Source organism: Mirounga angustirostris, unplaced genomic scaffold (genome assembly GCF_029215605.1).
Source record: "Mirounga angustirostris isolate CCGP_5_RB_7025 unplaced genomic scaffold, mMirAng1.0.hap1 SCAF_14, whole genome shotgun sequence".
Taxonomy (NCBI): domain Eukaryota; kingdom Metazoa; phylum Chordata; class Mammalia; order Carnivora; family Phocidae; genus Mirounga; species Mirounga angustirostris.
The window spans coordinates 81,184,381-81,200,833 of record NW_026991722.1 but is presented as its reverse complement, the minus strand read 5'-3'; the positions used below and the strand labels follow the sequence as shown (position 1 = coordinate 81,200,833).

Here is a 16,453-nt window from a genome sequence, read left to right as displayed (position 1 = left end):
GTGGTCCAGGTGGAAGATGGGACTCGTGGGGAAGACCACCATGTAAGTATCACAGCCCCAAAACTACACAGATTACCTACTCCACTCACTTTGCTTCAACCTCCTGAGCTAGATTTTTCACAGAGAGAAAGGATATCTGACTACCTGGGTCTGAATCCACCCAGAAGTTCCACTTCTCACGAGAAGCAAGAGACTGGCCTTCGAGTTTATAACTTCAGGGTCCTTGGAGTTTGGCGAGAGTCCCAAGGGGCTCAATCTGCGTCCACCACAAAAATCAAACTTCCGGAAGGGACACCCAGACCTTGGAGCATGGCACCCAGGCAGAAGGCACTTAAGCAGGAAATCAGTCTGCCTCGCAGACGAGCCCAACACAACTCTGACTTAAATCGGAAAGCCTCTCGGGGTGCCTGGGTGGCTCAGTTGTTTAAGCGACTGCCTTTGGCTCAGGTCATGATCCCGGAGTCCCGGGATCGAGTCCCGCATCGGGCTCCCTGCTCAGCGATGAGCCTGCTTCTCCCTCTGACCCTCCCCCACTCATGTACTCTCTCTCTCTCATTCACGCTCTCTCAAAATAAATAAATAAATCTTTAAAAAAAAAAAAAATCAGAAAGCCTCTCAGCAAACCTAGGACCCCTCATGGGTTTGCTTCCGTGGGGATACTATCTGCGATCCAACCAAACACCAAACACCGGGGGGCAGGGGGGAGACAGGAGACAGAAACACTGAACAAGTGCTCCTCTCCGAACCACCTCAACTATGTGAAAATCGTGCAAATGCTCCTGCTCTGCTCACCAGCAAGGCCAGTAGGAACAGCCACACCTGGCAGACACGGGCACTCCCCAGTGGCACTGGGCATGCTGGCTAAGAAATGGGCAGAGCCATCACAGCATCGTCCCTATGGAGACATATTCCCGATAATGGTAATTACCATACAATTAGCACTTTCCTGCTGGCCTTGGGTTCCACACTTCTCTGGGCCTAGTCATTCACTCCAACAGCTTACCTGTCTACAGCACACAAATGCAGTAAAAGCTTCACGTGAACACAGTTTAACTATTAAGACAAACCCATACTTGTTTAGCTACTGAAAAAATATCAGTTGCAGTGATTCAAAAGAGCATCCTTCAGAAAAAGAATGTTGGGGCACCTGGGTGGCTCAATCAGTAGAACATGTGACTACTGATCTTGGGGTCATGAGTTCGAGCCCCATGCTGGGCATAGAGATTACATACATAAACAAATAAACTTAAATATATACATATCGGGGCACCCGGGTGGTGTGGCTGGTTAAGCATCTGACTCTTGGTTTCAGCTCAGGTCATGAGATCAGAGCACGGAACTGGGCTCCACAGTCAGTGGGGAATCTGCTTGAGTTTCTCTCCCTCTGATCTTCCTCCCCGGCCCCCCAACACTGGTTTGCACTCTCTCATAAATAAAAAATTAAAAAGGCCACCACAGAGCGACCACTATAGCAGATCGGCAATTACCCCCAAACCAGGCGCAGTGCAACATGGGGCGAACCTAGAGGCCCAGAGCAAAGCCAAGTAGGCCCCTCTCTAAGGGGCTGGCAGGCTCATCAGCATCAGGAATGGCCGCAGCGGGTGCCTGTGGGAGATGGGTGGGGGGAGGTGAGAGAAGAATCAAGGTCAGGTCTTCAGTGACCAACCAGGGTAGGAACAAAGGGCCCCATCTCCCTCAGGCCAAAGCTGTCCAGAGAACAAAGATGGTGTTCAACTGCAGAGAAAACTCACACTCAGGTAATTCCACCTACACCCTCACTACTCCAAGTGTGGTCCAGCCAACAGCATCAGCAGCCCCCGGGAGGCATTTAGAAATGCAGGGTCGCAGGATCCACCCCAGACCCGCTGAAGCAGTAGCTGCACGTCACCAAGACCCCCAGCTGACTCACGCACACACCCAAGCCAGGGGGAGCACTGATGGATAATTCATCCCGGTCTCCTTACCAACAGTACACCTTTCCACCTACACAACCCACTAGGTTCTTCTCAAGCGGTGTGGGCAGTGGAGAGAACCTCCCACCAATTCCCACAGGTCTGCAAACGCTCTCAGTCCTGTTCGGACAAAGCAGGTCACTCGATCTCCCCATTCTCAATGGGTTATTTGGTCTAAGCTTCCCAGCCACGTCTAATTCCAACGCTGTTTTTCGAGAGATCTTCATGTTGAACCAGAAGAGAAGATTTTAAGAAATAGCTTTTCCGGGCAGCACTAGGCAACACTGATACTGGGCATCAATCCACAAAGGTGAAATAAGTCACTCAATGAGAGGAATGCAATCAGGCCTTTACTCCAGCCCCATGGCAGCACCATCTGTGGAAACGCTCATTATCCTTCCAGCTCCACCGCCTGTTCTTCCGACACTCTATCATTACCTTGGCACAGCTTTCCATACCAAGGGTACCAAATGGCTTGAGGAAGGACATCGGTACCTTTAATGCCCATGGCTAACTTTAAACACTGTGTAATCTATTTTACTGCGTAACAAATGACTTCCCTGCATTTATTTGTCTTTTCTACCCTGGCAGGCTCAGCCCCCAGTCACTGGAGGTGCCTCCCGTCCCAGTTAAGATTCTGGCTGCGGGGCGCCTGGGTGGCTCAGTCAGTTAAGTGTCTGCCTTCGGCTCGGGTCATGATCCCAGGGTCCTGGGATCGAGCCCCACCTTGGGCTCCCTGCTGGGCGGGGAGCCTGCTTCTCCTCCTCCCTCTGTCTGTCTCTCTGCCTACTCCTGCCTCCCTCTGCCTGCTCTCTCTCTGTCAAATAAATAAAAATAAAATCTTAAAAAAAAAAAAAAAGATTCTGGCTGCAAAACGGCCTGGCCAAACAATGCCTACTGCTTGTAAATAATCAGGATGCCAAATCACAGGTAAGGTGATGATATCCTTCCCTGCAGATGGAAAGGGAGCAGCTATAAACTGACAATATTTCCCAGTAGCCTAATGAAGACTCCTGAACATCTGGTGGCTCCCGCAGAGCGCGAGGAGGCATCAATGCCAGAGACAGCCACCGTCAAAGAAAACGGTGTACAGGTCAGAACACAGGCAGACTGGTACGGAACAAGGCAGCACAGGGCTAGCGGTCTAATCAACAAAGCGTGGCCACAAGAACAAGACAGTGCTGTCTGAAGAGGCTATTTTAGCATTCACGCTCACCAAAAAAACCATTTCTGAGCCGCCTTCAGAGGCCTTCAAGGAATTAATTTCTTCTGCCGAAGTCTTTCAAGGAGAGAGATACCAGAAGAGAGATTTTTCAAGAATCAGACCCCCCGCCCACTTCAGACACACCACATCATTCTTATAGGTCTCTCGTGGGGGTTGGGGCCAGACGTTTATGTCAACTGAAGGGCCATGTTGGGTCACAGCGCCAGAAATACAGAAGGGGAAATACCACTTCTTAACTGTTTTCTTTAAAGTCTGCCCCCAAGGACTTCACGTGCAAACAGTGCATCTCTCACGGACTGCTACTAAAATCAGACGTGCCAGAGCCGCAACACCTTCTGTACATGGCAGGAGTGAAATCTGGGGGTGCGCAGAAGGCACGTGCTTACACATCCAGGTGACAAACGCACCACTGACTTGTTTCGCAGTATTCGCTGACAAATTTTGCCATGTTCCCAAATATCGAGTTCAGGCCACTCCCCGCCCTGCATCCTTCTAGGATTCATCAGTCTACACACATGGCAACAGAACAGTTAGCCCATATTGCCTCTCCCTTAAACCTGCCTACACCCTGCTGAGTTCCTGGATGCGGATTCCTAAAAACTAGAAGGCAAGGGAGAGAATGGCAGAGTCTAATGTAACTTTACTACCTTCACAGGAAACTAGTTCAGTTTAGCTTCCTCCTGCCAAGTTTGTACCAACTCTGCCTGAAATGTTCACAGTAACACCTGGGGAAGGGATCTAAGAGCACAGATGATACAGTCAAACGCCGCTGTTCTCACATCTAGGTCAAAGGAAGACAATGCCTTTTCTGTAATTAAGGCAGACTGGGGGAAAAAAAAAAAAAAGCAGAGAGATTCCCCCACCCCACCCCCTGGGGTCGTGGATAAGTCATCCGTGAATGGCAGCTGACCCAGGAATTAAATAAAGCATAAGCCAGCAGCTGCAGCCACGACTAAAGATCTACATTTACTGAACATCCATTATGCACAGGGCACTGTGCTAGGCACTCACATTTCTGACCACAATCCTGTAAGACAAGGTCTCATCAGCCCAGTTTTATAGAGGGGGAAATAGGCTCAGAGACATTCAGTGGCTTGACCAAAGTCACACAGCCAATACCAGACAGAGCTTAAACAGGTCAAAGCCCACGCTCCTTTCGGCTGGCTCCGCCCAGAGGAGGAACTGAGTTAGGACAGAGGAGGGACCGCCGCACCCCTCCGGCCCCCCCCCCCCAGGCCTCCCAGGATCCTGCTCTGGGTGCTTTCATACCTCCCGTCAGCTCCATCGTCAGCTTTTCATTTTCGATCATTTTCTTCTTCTCCTCCAGCTCAGCAATCAGGTTCTCTTTCAGCTCCACCTTCTTGTCTTCAAATTCTTTCACCGCTGCCTTCTTTTCTTTAATGTAGTTTCTCTCCACCTGTTCAGTCTGAGCAAAAGAGAAAACACAGGCTAGGGCTCCATGGGGCCCTTGCAGCCAGGGCTCCAACTCCAAGTCTGGCTCTGCACTCAAGGGCCCAGAAAACACCTTTCTGAGAAAGGTGGGACAGCGCCACTCACACGTGCACTGGCAGTAACGGGATGTCTGGGAGCAAGTATCCCAACGAATGCATAAAATTGAACCATACAACTTCTGCTTGTCTTTATGAGCATACCCAGCTTGCTACTCAGTATTTCCTCTCTTCCGCCTCTTACACTGCATTGCTTCTATGTTAAAACTTAAGATTCTCAAAGACAAACTCTTTTAAAGCCACAATTTCAAAGGAAAACAGTACATTCCGGATGAAATACCTACATTGAAAATTAACCGCAATTACAAAATATTGAGTCAGGGTGGCCCACGTTACTGTATTTGTTGATACTGATACCAAGATAAAGATCAACTAGAGTAGAAGATCATCTATTAAGTACCTGAACCCTTAAGTATTCAAACATTGGAACAATACTAAATAAAAAGGCATTCATTTTTTAAATCTCACCACCGTATTAAGAACAAGGGAGCTTATGGTGGGCTATGACTGTGGATCACGTAATCCTGCGGGCTGTGACTACGTGTGTTGCACTGACTTCAGTAGTAAAATGGTTTCTGATAACGTGCTCTGTTAAAGCATGACCTTGTCACACCCATGTGTGGCTCTGATAAAGTCAGGACTCCCCCCACACATACAAACTAGCCACCCCAGGAACAGATTATCATCCAAGATTCAGGCTCTCATTTCTGTACCACAGCACCGTGCTTCACAAAGAACCAACATTCTGGTGTCTGCTGAAGGAAAGGAAAAATGTTAAATCCATCTTTCCTACTGACCCAGACAGCTTCGGCTGTAAAACTGAACCACTGAGCCAATTCAGAGACTGGGCTGCATTAAGGACCGATATAACAAATTATTAAACCATTATAATTCAGACATACTCCCCAATGGCTTTAACGTGAAAGTCAACAAGAAAGCAGTGATGGGTGAGTATCCCCTAGTCCCCTGTGATCATCAAGAGGCTGCCCAACCTATAAATGAATAGATGGGAATTTCTAAACTGAGACCCAAAATGTCCTTTAGTCAAACAAAACAGTGATGAAGGCCTGCAGCTGGGGGCTTCTTAACTGTCCATTTGGTGACAGAAGGAAAGGTCTCTGGATTGGGAGAGCAAGATTCCAGTCTCAGAAAGGGCCTGCAAACCCAGAAGATCCAAGGTACTTACTTCCAGCTGGAGGAAGAGTTCTGAAAGAGATAAAACGTGCAATTAGATTCACTAGGCTGTGTCACCTTTCTAGACAGCGATGGTAGGATTCATTTAGAGGCAGTAATTGCTTTCTGAAAGCATGGTTACACAGAGCAAATGCTTCCATCAGTAAAGTGTTGATATACATGAGGGGGAAGGATGGAAGAAGCACTCATGTCTAGTTAAAATTTGGCCCTGAACAGAATCACTTCCGGCAGTTCTGCCCAAGGGCAAAAGCAAGCAGCAGAAACCAAACTACCCCGGCAATATAAAACTGGAAGCTATCCCTTCTTTCACTCAGTCCATAACCTCCAACAGTCCTACAGGGTAGGATGGGCCAGGAAGGAACAGCGCAGTTACTCCAGAAGCAGACTCAACACTGGTATTTTTAAAGCACGGATGAAGGGCTGTGTGTGGCAAGGAAGGCTATTCCTGGAGAACTCAGAGGGCAGAGGTTCTGTGCCTGCCCGAGGCGTTCTTCACAGGCCACCAAGCCCCCTCGTATGGCTGCTCCTCTACGGCAACGCCCTCTGGGTCTGAATGTAGCCCCTCCTGAGGACGCTTCACTTACCAACCCCCTCCAGACACATCCAGGTGTCCACTGGAGAGTAGTCAACAGCTTATTTATCACCTGCTCTGTGCAGGCAATTAACAATTGTTTACCCAGCAGCTCCCCCATTGCTAGATTATAAGCCTCTCTACAGAGCCAGCCCTGTGAACGAAATAGGTCCATGGCATCTCATCTTGCCTGGGTGACAGTGGAGTGCTGCCTACGTCACACAGATTGCTGGTGAACCAACAACTCCAGGAGGCGCTGTTCACATTTCACCAGTCTCCTTCACAAATGTGATGAAGACTATGGATCTCTTTCCCCCTAAAACAGCATATATGCACATCCACATGTAATTTCATAGAATTTTGAGTTTCAGGACTCCAGATTAAGAATTCAGATCTCAGACCTCAATTAACAGATGTTGAATAAAAAATTTAACTGGGGAGGGGTATCTGGCTGGCTCAGTCAATGAAGCACAGGACTCTTAATCTCAGGGTTTTGAGTTCAAGCCCCACGCTAGGCATGGAGCCTACTAAAAAAAAAAAAAATTTAACTGTGCAAAGGGACAGGACAAGCCACTCATTTTCTAACACCCCTCCCCCCGGTAGCCCTGATCACTCTGGCCCTGGGAACGGCTGAGCACATGAGCCCAGGCACACCCAGCCCAACACGCTCACTCCCACAGGTGCTTTAGATGCACAAATGAACTTGATGCATCAACTGTGTGCCATTCTCAGAAATCACCCCTGCACCAAGTCAAACTGGCAATCACCTCTCAGAGCTGCTGGTCATCGTCTGAGTTACAATAACCAGGCACCAACACAACTAGAACAGGTGGGTTAGCTCTGCGAGAATGTGCTCTTTAAGGCTCAAGCTGGGACTGACTTAGTTCTTCTGCATTCCTACCTGGGGGGCAGGGGAGAGAAATGTTTCTGAAAGAACACGCAAGGACAGGATTGAGAGTGGAACTAAGGCAAATCACTCAATACTCACGCTGCAGTTCTAGCTGCAGAAAAATGGCTCATGTCAATTTACTTTCCTTACTTGCACCTTAAACCAATTCCATGAGGCATTCGTACCCCTCCTGCAGATGGGGAACCTGAGGCTCCAAGAGCAAAACCTGCTTACAGTCATAAGACCTAAAGTGCAGAGAGAAGACCTAAACCTTGGACCTCACCCCTCCACAGTGCACCTCCTTTCCCTGCTGGAGGGCAACACCGAGAAGGCAGGGGATTCCACAGATTCCCAAGGAGATGCCTCGGGACCTCAGATCGCAGTGGGGGTAACCTCAGGGGCAGGGGGGATGTGGGCGGGCAGAAGGCTAATGGCTATTAGTTCCATCTTCCCAGTGCCTTCCACACCCTTCAGCTCCCTTTCTACCTGCTGGTATACACGGGACATCTACTCCCCAGAGGGGGGAAAAGTTCCACCAACAGGAAGCTGGGAAGACACCGGATCAGAAAGCGAGGGGACAGGAGCCTGAGGAATGGCACCCAGACCTCATCTGAAAACCCAGCATTACTTTCACCACCAAAGGAACAGGCACCATGCTGGTGCTCAAAATGCTGGCTGACAAGGAGCTTCCAAATCGAACACTTACGACACATTTCCTGTAAGCCCGGGAATCTGTGTTCACACACTTTGAACAGTCATCACATCTTACTTTTTGCATGACTACCTCAGGATGTTCCTTAACTTTTCCCACATTTAGATGTCTTTTGTCAACGAAATCGCACATTTCCTAAAGTCAAGGACAATGTGTTCCACTACTCCATGCTGCTCAGAGCTTAGATGTAGCAGGTGCTCAACAAATTCTTACTGCATGAATACATTTACCGTGTACAACAAACCAAAGCATTCTCTTCCCCTAAATGCTTATAATACTCGAGGAGAAAAACAAGAGAACACCTCTTCCTCCCGGAGCAGAGGATACCAGAAGAAACAAACTTCAACAAAGAGTGAAACAAGCTACAATTCTTTCCCATGTAGCTCCTCTGATGGTCCATTCAGGCAGCAATGCAGACGTGAGAAAGAATGTGCAAGACCACTCACTGTGGAGGCACCAGGGAGAATAACTGCATGGAGCCACCACTAGTAAGCTCAACTACAGGCCGTTCGTTGGCCACTGGAAAAAAAGATGAGCCAGTTTTATACAACTGTGGCTTTGGAGTCTCTCTTCCCCAAAACTCTCCCCTCCACCATTTCTGAGAATATATGCGTTGCGTTTTAGACAGCAGCTCCTACAGCCACACTATATCGATGATCAGCAAAAGCAAAAACACCTGAAGATGATTTGCTCCCACCTAAGACAGAGCCTCACCTGCATTTCGGATCCTCTCTTTGTACTGCTGATCCAGTTTTTTCATCCTCTTCTGATATTCCTGTAATGTACCTGATTTTGAGATTTACAAAATAAAATGTTACTTTGAAGATCAATCTGCTCTACATTTCAGTTCCTAAAACAGCAGTAACTGTTTTAATACGATCAGAGTAAATAAAACACAAACCAGGGAAAGGCACATGCAAACAGAGCTAACTGGACTCTGGTTCTCAATTAAGGCCCAGAGCAGAAATCACCCCACCTAGTGGATTAAGACTCTCTAGCAAGTGATGGGGAGTAGAAAGGCACAGGCTTCCTCAAGTGATTCTGATCATCTGCTGCTAAGGTTTGAATCAATGGGCCCCCCCTTTCTGAAAAAAGCTCATTCTCGCTCAGTAAGGCCCAGATCAATGCTGTCCAGTAGAACTTTCTCTGCAATGGTGAAAAGGTCCTAGATTTCACTGTCCAATATGGGAGCCACTAGTCATACGTAGCTACTGAGCACTTGAAATGTAGCAAGTGCAACTGAGGAACTGAATTATTAATTTAAGTAGCCACACACAGCCAGTGATAATTCTCAACAACTCAGGTATAGATTTTCACCAAATGTCTACTCATGTCATTGCTTTTCCAAAAAGCAGTGAATTACGAGGGTCACAACTAATGAGAGAAGTATTTCCTGATTATAATGTGTTACTAGGGTGTATTAATGGTATCTTCTTCCAAATCCCTCACTCAACCATGCCAGGTTTGCCCTACAGACTTGCTAGAGTGGAATGTATTTCTTTCTCTGGCAACACTTCCATTATTATGGGGGGAAAAAAACAGAAATAAAACAAAGATGTGTGAATGCAACTCATGCGAACCTTTTTTCACTATTTAGCAGAAATCAATGTCAGATGGCTAGTTCAGGCCATGTAAGGACCTAGTGGAACTTCACTGATGAGGGGGCTCCACAAAGGGAAGCCAAAGAGTTGCTGGCCACAGCTGTCCCTGAGCCCCGGTGCACCCCACAGTGCTAGACACCCTTCACGGGTAATCACATCGGCTTCCACTTTCTGCATTTCAAAGACTGGAAAACAAATTTAAGCAAGAGGAAGTGATGTGCCCAAGGTCAAATTTCCAGAAAGCAGTACAGTTAGGATTCAAGCCCGTTGATGGCCCTCGAAAGCCAATGCTCTTAACCCCAGACTGAACTGCCTTCAGCAGGAAATCACACTGGACAAGATACAATCCACTTTTAACTTATAAAACAAACAATAGAGGACACAATAAAGATAACCCACAGTTCATCAGCATTTAGTTTAGAAAAAAAAATGGTACAGTTTTGTGTATTCTTTGGCAACAACGTCTCTCCTAAAAATGTCTAGCTTTAGGCTCACAGTGGATTTCAGCTCATGCTCTTCAGAAGGCCCTAAGTGGGGATGCCTGGGTGGCTCAGTCAGTTAAGCAGCTGCCTTCGGCTCAGGGCATGATCCCGGGGTCCTGGGATGGAGCCCTGCATCGGGCTGCTTGCTCAGCGGGGAGCCTGCTTCTCCCCTGCCTGTGCTTGCTGTCTCTTTCTCTCGTTGTCAAATAAATAAATGAAATCTTAAAAAAAAGGGCGCCTGGGTGGCTCAGTTGGTTAAGCGACTGCCTTCGGCTCAGGTCATGATCCTGGAGTCCCGGGATCGAGTCCCGCGTCAGGCTACCTGCTCAGCGGGGAGTCTGTTTCTCCCTCTGACCCTCCCCCCTCTCGTGCTCTCTCTTTCTCATTCTCTCTCTCAAATAAATAAATAAAATCTTTAAAAAAAAAAAAATCTTAAAAAAAAAAAAAGGCCCTAAGTGAGGGTTCAAAAATATTTGAAAAGCACCACTTTACTGATAGCAGAAGATAGCAAAGTGCATGCTGGACAGCTGAATCAGCCAGACCGAATTTTAAGTCACTCCCACAGGGGAGTGAAATACACAGATTTCAAAGGCTTGCAATATTAAATATATTTAGAAATGAAGGATTAAACCACACACCAACCTTCCTGCAGTTGTTGCAACTGTCTCTTGAGAGAAGCCAGTTTATCCTGATACATCCTGCAAAGAAAAACAACAAAAGCCACACTGAAAGACAGAAACATTCAATACTCGATTCCAAAATCATCCCACACACAGGAATTACCTGGGTTGTTATGGGAATGTCATTAATGTCCTTTAGGAGACAGAGAAAACTGAAGTCGGCCAGCTGGTTTAAAATGTACCACCAGCTAAAGGGATCAGAAAGGGACAAGGATTCTGTGTTCTTGAATTATAGCCCAATTCTGCAGATTCTCTTGTGTTATCCCACCTTTAGAGAATCAGTCTGAAATCTACAAATATGAAGACATGCAGATTTTAATAAGTGACGATAAACAGGCAAGAAAATACAAACAAAAACTGAAAGTGTGATGCCATTTTCTTATGGATTTAGAAGTAACACACACGAAAATGTAGCAAAGGCATTAAACACAGCAGCTCTTCTATCAACTCTACAATTAGATTATTAATTCCAAAGGAGTAAGATTATGCCTTTGGCACGTTTTTCTATGTAGATAGCATAGCTGTGTAAGCATCAAGTTAATCAACTTTCATGTCATTTTTTAAAAACACTACTCTTTTAGAATCAGAGAAATAATATTCAGTAACAAAAGTTAAAATGCAGGATTTATTTGCAGCCCCAGCTGGTTAAGAACATGCAGCACACACAAAGCAAAAGCGCCTAGCATGTTATTCCCCCCCTCCCCCCCGCCCCCGGACACCAAATGGATCATATGCAATTGTACACTCCGGCAAGTCTGTTTAAATGGTGGATTCCACAAGTAAATCTTATTTCAACAGTATTTCTGCTTCTACCTGGAAAACACCCCCAATTTTACAGTGACAAAAACAAGATTTGCAACCTGAATGAACACTGTCCAACAAATAACAGGCACAATAGCTTTTTGACTGCTCCAGTAAGGGCTGTAAACACAACCCAACTATTTACACAGACTGAGGAGAGAGTGGGCAGAATCTGGGAATTACACAGGAGGTCTGATCAAAAGATCAATGAGAATTCTGATGTACTCTCAACACTCACCTCGAATCACACAAGGCATTCAATTTTAATCAAAAATTTTTCTGTATCCAGTATTAAGGGGCACGTTCAATTAAAATATAATCTCAAAAGAATGCTTAAACATGCCAAATAGAGGAAACAGATATATAAGCTGCACACAGTAAGTCAGTATTTAGAACCCAGTGTATTCAATTTTCCACCACATCGAATGCGGTAAACAATGCCTTTGACTTCCGAGTCTGTCTTTGAAAGGGAACATTAACAGATTGAAAAAATAAACAAGCGGAACAAATTCAGATTTGGGAAAAGGAAAGGTATGTGGAAATGGTTCAAGGTAAATCGGTAAAAAGCCTAAAGAGAATAAAAATAAAAAGCAAGCACAGTTTCAGGAATGAAGCTGTGAGAAAAAGCACATGAATTATTAAAGTAATCCTTCTTTATTCAGCATCGCTGGAATTTAGTTGAATTACCCCTTTGGGTTCCAGAGCTTGAAAAGGGTAACAGAATCCAGAGGATGGTCACGAACCATTTGCAAATAGGACCTATTAAAAAAGGAACGTGGATCATCTAGTTTAAAGATAAAAGAATTTAAAGTCAAATCAAGATCCTCAAAATACACTCAACAAATACATGTGGGATCTATTTTATACAGTCTTGCATCCGTGTTTACAATAAAAGTGAGTGGTTTTCGTTCTCTGGGCACATTTAGAGAAGGCTCGAGCAGGGATGTATGACAAGTGCAAAGAGCACTGGAGCAGAGTCAGGAGCCCTGCTCTCCAGTCCAGCTTTCCCTGAGCTCTCCAGGCAGCTAGCACACCATCAGCTCTCGGAGGGGTCACCCCCATTTGAGAACCAAATAGCTATGACACACCGTTTACCCTGAGCAATAGTTTTCACATTTAAACAAAACCACAAAAACAGAAACACGAAGAATTGGGAAACAGTTCTCTCCTAATATGTGGCCTTATTTTCCTGGGATCATTTCCCTCAAGGCTCTTCCTAGCCAATGCTCAAAAGATTCTTTTAACAGGAAGACCAATTACACATGACAAATTTATAGGGGGAAACTAAACACATACACATGGACCTTGGACTCTCTATGGTCAAAACCATACACACAAGGTCACGGTCAAGATTTCCTTGTCAATTCTGTATTCCAAACAAGAAATATAAGAATCATACTCACTGTTCCTTCATTTCTACATAGTCCTCTTCATCATGCTTTGCCAGGTCAGTTTCACTAGCATCTTCGGTGTCTAAGTAAAATCAGGGAAGAAAAGTCTGTTAAAATCATAATTCATAAAATTGCTATCACCTGACGAAGTGACACTTAAACTTCTGTAAAATGAACACAGGCCTGCGGGAAGCCATCAGTGAAAAATATTAGTTACTTTAGGAAAGAAAATGCCATTTTCAACTTAGACATGGCCAGACTTATGCAAAGAGCTGCCTTCATCCGAAGTGCCACCGCCACCAGAGAACAGGGTCCATGAGAGGTAGGCAGTCATGGTCAAGGCTGCTACTCCTGCAGAAGCCACAACGGCAGTTCAGGAAACGGTGCTGTGAGTGTCAGACAGGACAACTAGAGGCAGCGAGGTCTTGCTCACTGCTCCGAGACCACCTAGTAAGTCCATTCTCTGCTGGTCTACGTCCTTAACAGATTTTACATCACATATACACAAAGGAGAATCCAAACCAATGAAGTGAAGTATTTTCACAAAGTTACAACCAAAGGGAGAAGAAAGGACACAAGGTGATCAAACACAAAGTGTTTCAGAACATTTTAAACATTGTTCTTAAAGTAAACGACGGAGTGTCTACATAATTTCAACAGCCCTGCTTGAGAAAGGATAAAGATCAATTTTGGCTTCGCCGCTCCCCCTTGTGGACATTAAGAGCAGTTACAAGTGTTTCACATTCAAAGTCCCGGGTTAAGCCCCGTCTTCAAATGCAGTTTAACCAAACGCAATTAGTTCCTTCAACTTTATTATCTGCACATGTCGCCGCCTTTTTAAAGGCTACTGCAGATCCAAATCGTCACAAGCCTTCTCCTCTTTCAGTCAAGAAACCTTCACTGAATTCCTGTCATATGCCAGCCACTGTACTTGGCACGTGGGGAACTGAGATGAATAAAACATATTCCTCATTCCAGCAATTAGTCCAACCATTTGCTCCACAGCCTTATTCTGTGCCAGAACAGTCCACCCATATATCGGTCTCTATCTCCTCTTTCTCCTCCCGTGTCCTTTTATGGGTTTTTTTTCCCCCCACCTCTCTCCTCCTCCGGTAGCTCCTTCCTCAATCCTTCCAAACAGTCTTCCTCACACTTGCCAAACTATAAACCCCAGTTTGAAAAAAACTGGGCTTTGAGGCAGTAACGATAACGCAAAGAGCGTGGAACTGAAAACACAACACCTGGGCACCATTAAGCCAATCCCTATCTTCCCTGTGCCTGCTTCCCCGGTGCTACAAAAACACCTACTGAGCACCAGACCAAGTACCTTACGCACATCTCATTTAATCCTCACACCTACGCTCGGAAGCCCCATTACAGCCGGGGAAACTAAGGCTCGCAAGCTTAGGTAAGTCTAGGGTCACAGAGCTGGGTTCAGGGAGCCAAATTCAGACCTAGATCTGGCTGATTCCAGGCTCCGTTCTTTTAAGCAACCTGAACTGCGCCACCCAAAGGAGGGTTGCCTAAAGCATTTCCTCGGGGTGAAGGGTCCGGGGGGAGCAACCTGGGAACCTGGAAGCCAAACTGGGCTTTGCTCCGATCCTCTCCGGAACTAAAAAGGGGGAGAGGTGCTGAAGATACTCAGTGGAAGGCTTTCTCATTCCAACCAGGAAAGACCTGAGGTTCACCAGAGACGGTTGAGGGAAGAGGGACAGCAGCTCCCCAAGTCCCTCCTTCCCGTAACTGTTAGGGTACGACGACCCACAGCGGCCCCGGGCCCAGCGCAGGTGGGGGTAACTTCCTGGAGCCGTGCACGTCCCAGCGGCCCCTTCAAGCCTCCCCCAGCCCCGGAGGTCGCCCCGCCCCGCTCCGTGCAGCCCACTCACTCCCTCTTCGGTCCCACCCCCGCCCCGGGCCGCCGGGCCAGCCAGACGACGCACCTTCATCGGACTCGCGGCCCCGGCAGCTGCGCTCGTCGTCCTCGGCGCTCTCCAGCTCTTCGTCCTCCTCGGGGTAGTACTCCGGTGCCGGCGGTGCTCCAGCCGGGGCCGGGGCCGGAGCCAACAGTCCCGCGGCACTCATGTCGCCTCCGGCCGCGGCTGAGCGTCTCAACCAGCGGCCGCGGCCGCGCGCCCTGCGGACTCGACGCCCGCCTAGCAGCCCCCGAGGGAGCCGCCAACTCGAAGAGCGGGAGCCGCGCACGTCGCGGCGACCCCTTCCCCGTCTCCGCCAAGCTCCGCCCCGCGCGCCAGCTCTCGGCAACGGGGGCCTCGCGCCGGCGGCGACTTCCGGGTCGCGAGCTGCCCGAGGCCCGCCTGACTCCGTCATCCTTGAGGAGGTGGAGAGGCCGCCGGACGCCCCCTTCGTCTTAACCTCGGCCCTTTCATGCCGTCTTTAAAATCCTCAACGGGTAGTGGGGAGGGGCGGAGACAAGTTCTCTAGAATTAGGCAAATCCTTGGACAGACCTGGCCGCGGCTAGGACCCCGAAGCTTGCAGGCGACTTCTGGAAACAGCCGCCAGGCGGCGCAAGGAGCCAGAACTAAAGCGAGGATCCTTAGCGACCTGAGAGAGGCGGAAGGGTTGAAGGTGGTCTCTCGTTGACATAGGTGAACGACATGAACCATCCCCTTTATAGGCTGGGAAACGCTGACATCTCGAATTTTCGTGATCATCCCCCAGAGCCTAGCTCCTCCCCTAATTGGAGCTTTATTGAGAACTAAAAGGCAAGGCTGTTGAGAATTCCATTCTGGGGTCCGCAAAAGGGTGTTTTCCCAGTCGGTGGGAGTCTTTTCTGTTTGTACAGTTGTTCTCAATAAGGTGTTCTCCCGATTTTACATATGAGAAAAGAACATTTACCTAAAAAATGGTAGCGTCCAGGCTGCCTTGTTTACACGATCACACGCAAGCGCTGTACATTACTGCTGCCTCATATTTCTTAGAATATTAATTTTTTAAAAGGTGCTTTTCCCCATCCAATAACTTGCTAACAACTCTCAACTGAGCAAGCGGAACATTTGCCTGCAGGAAGTTAATTAAACTAGCATAAGGAAGGTGCTATGTGGAAACTTAGAAAACAAGAGAACTGAATACCTGCATGAATTAATTCATGTGATTCCTTCTAAGTAGGAGACGCTGTGTTATAAGCTTTACTTAATGAACGAATTTAGGATGTCCCTTGTCTAGTTGTGGGTAGTGAGATAAGGGGTAAGGAAAAGAGCCTAGGATGTTTGTTTGTTCAAAGTAACCCTGCCCCCTTTATGTTGTATCCAAGTCGCCATAGAGTAACTTTTTTTTTTTTTAAGATTTTATTTATTTGACACAGAGAGAGACAGCGAGAGAGGGAACACAAGCAGGGGGAGTGGGAGAGGGAGAAGCAGGCTCTCTGCTGAGCAGGGAGCCCAATGCGTGGCTCCATCCCAGAATCCTGGGATCATGACCTGAGCCGA

The 16,453-nt window shown here is 47.3% G+C and overlaps 1 protein-coding gene across 5 annotated transcripts in view; it reads right to left on the bottom strand.

The window, feature by feature from the left end:
- SUDS3 (SDS3 homolog, SIN3A corepressor complex component) overlaps window positions 1-15,262 on the bottom strand; it is a 160,625-nt gene extending 145,363 nt beyond the window's left edge. For 2 of the 5 annotated variants that reach the window (XR_010407426.1, XM_064578469.1), the window contains exons 1-6: window positions 14,947-15,261; window positions 13,019-13,088; window positions 10,777-10,832; window positions 8,766-8,837; window positions 5,872-5,891; window positions 4,447-4,603 (exon numbers count right to left, since the gene is read on the bottom strand). Coding sequence is in view for 3 of the 5 variants with exons in the window: in XM_064578469.1 (XP_064434539.1) it covers window positions 4,447-4,603; window positions 5,872-5,891; window positions 8,766-8,837; window positions 10,777-10,832; window positions 13,019-13,088; window positions 14,947-15,088 (517 nt within the window). In the remaining 2 variants the exon portion in view is untranslated. Of the gene's footprint in view, window positions 1-4,446; window positions 4,604-5,871; window positions 5,892-8,765; window positions 8,838-10,776; window positions 10,833-13,018; window positions 13,089-14,946 lie in introns of all 5 variants that reach the window. The other 3 variants (XR_010407427.1, XM_054510498.2, XM_045887539.3) reach the window with 3 other exon arrangements.
- Between the last annotated feature and the right edge of the window lie 1,191 nt (window positions 15,263-16,453).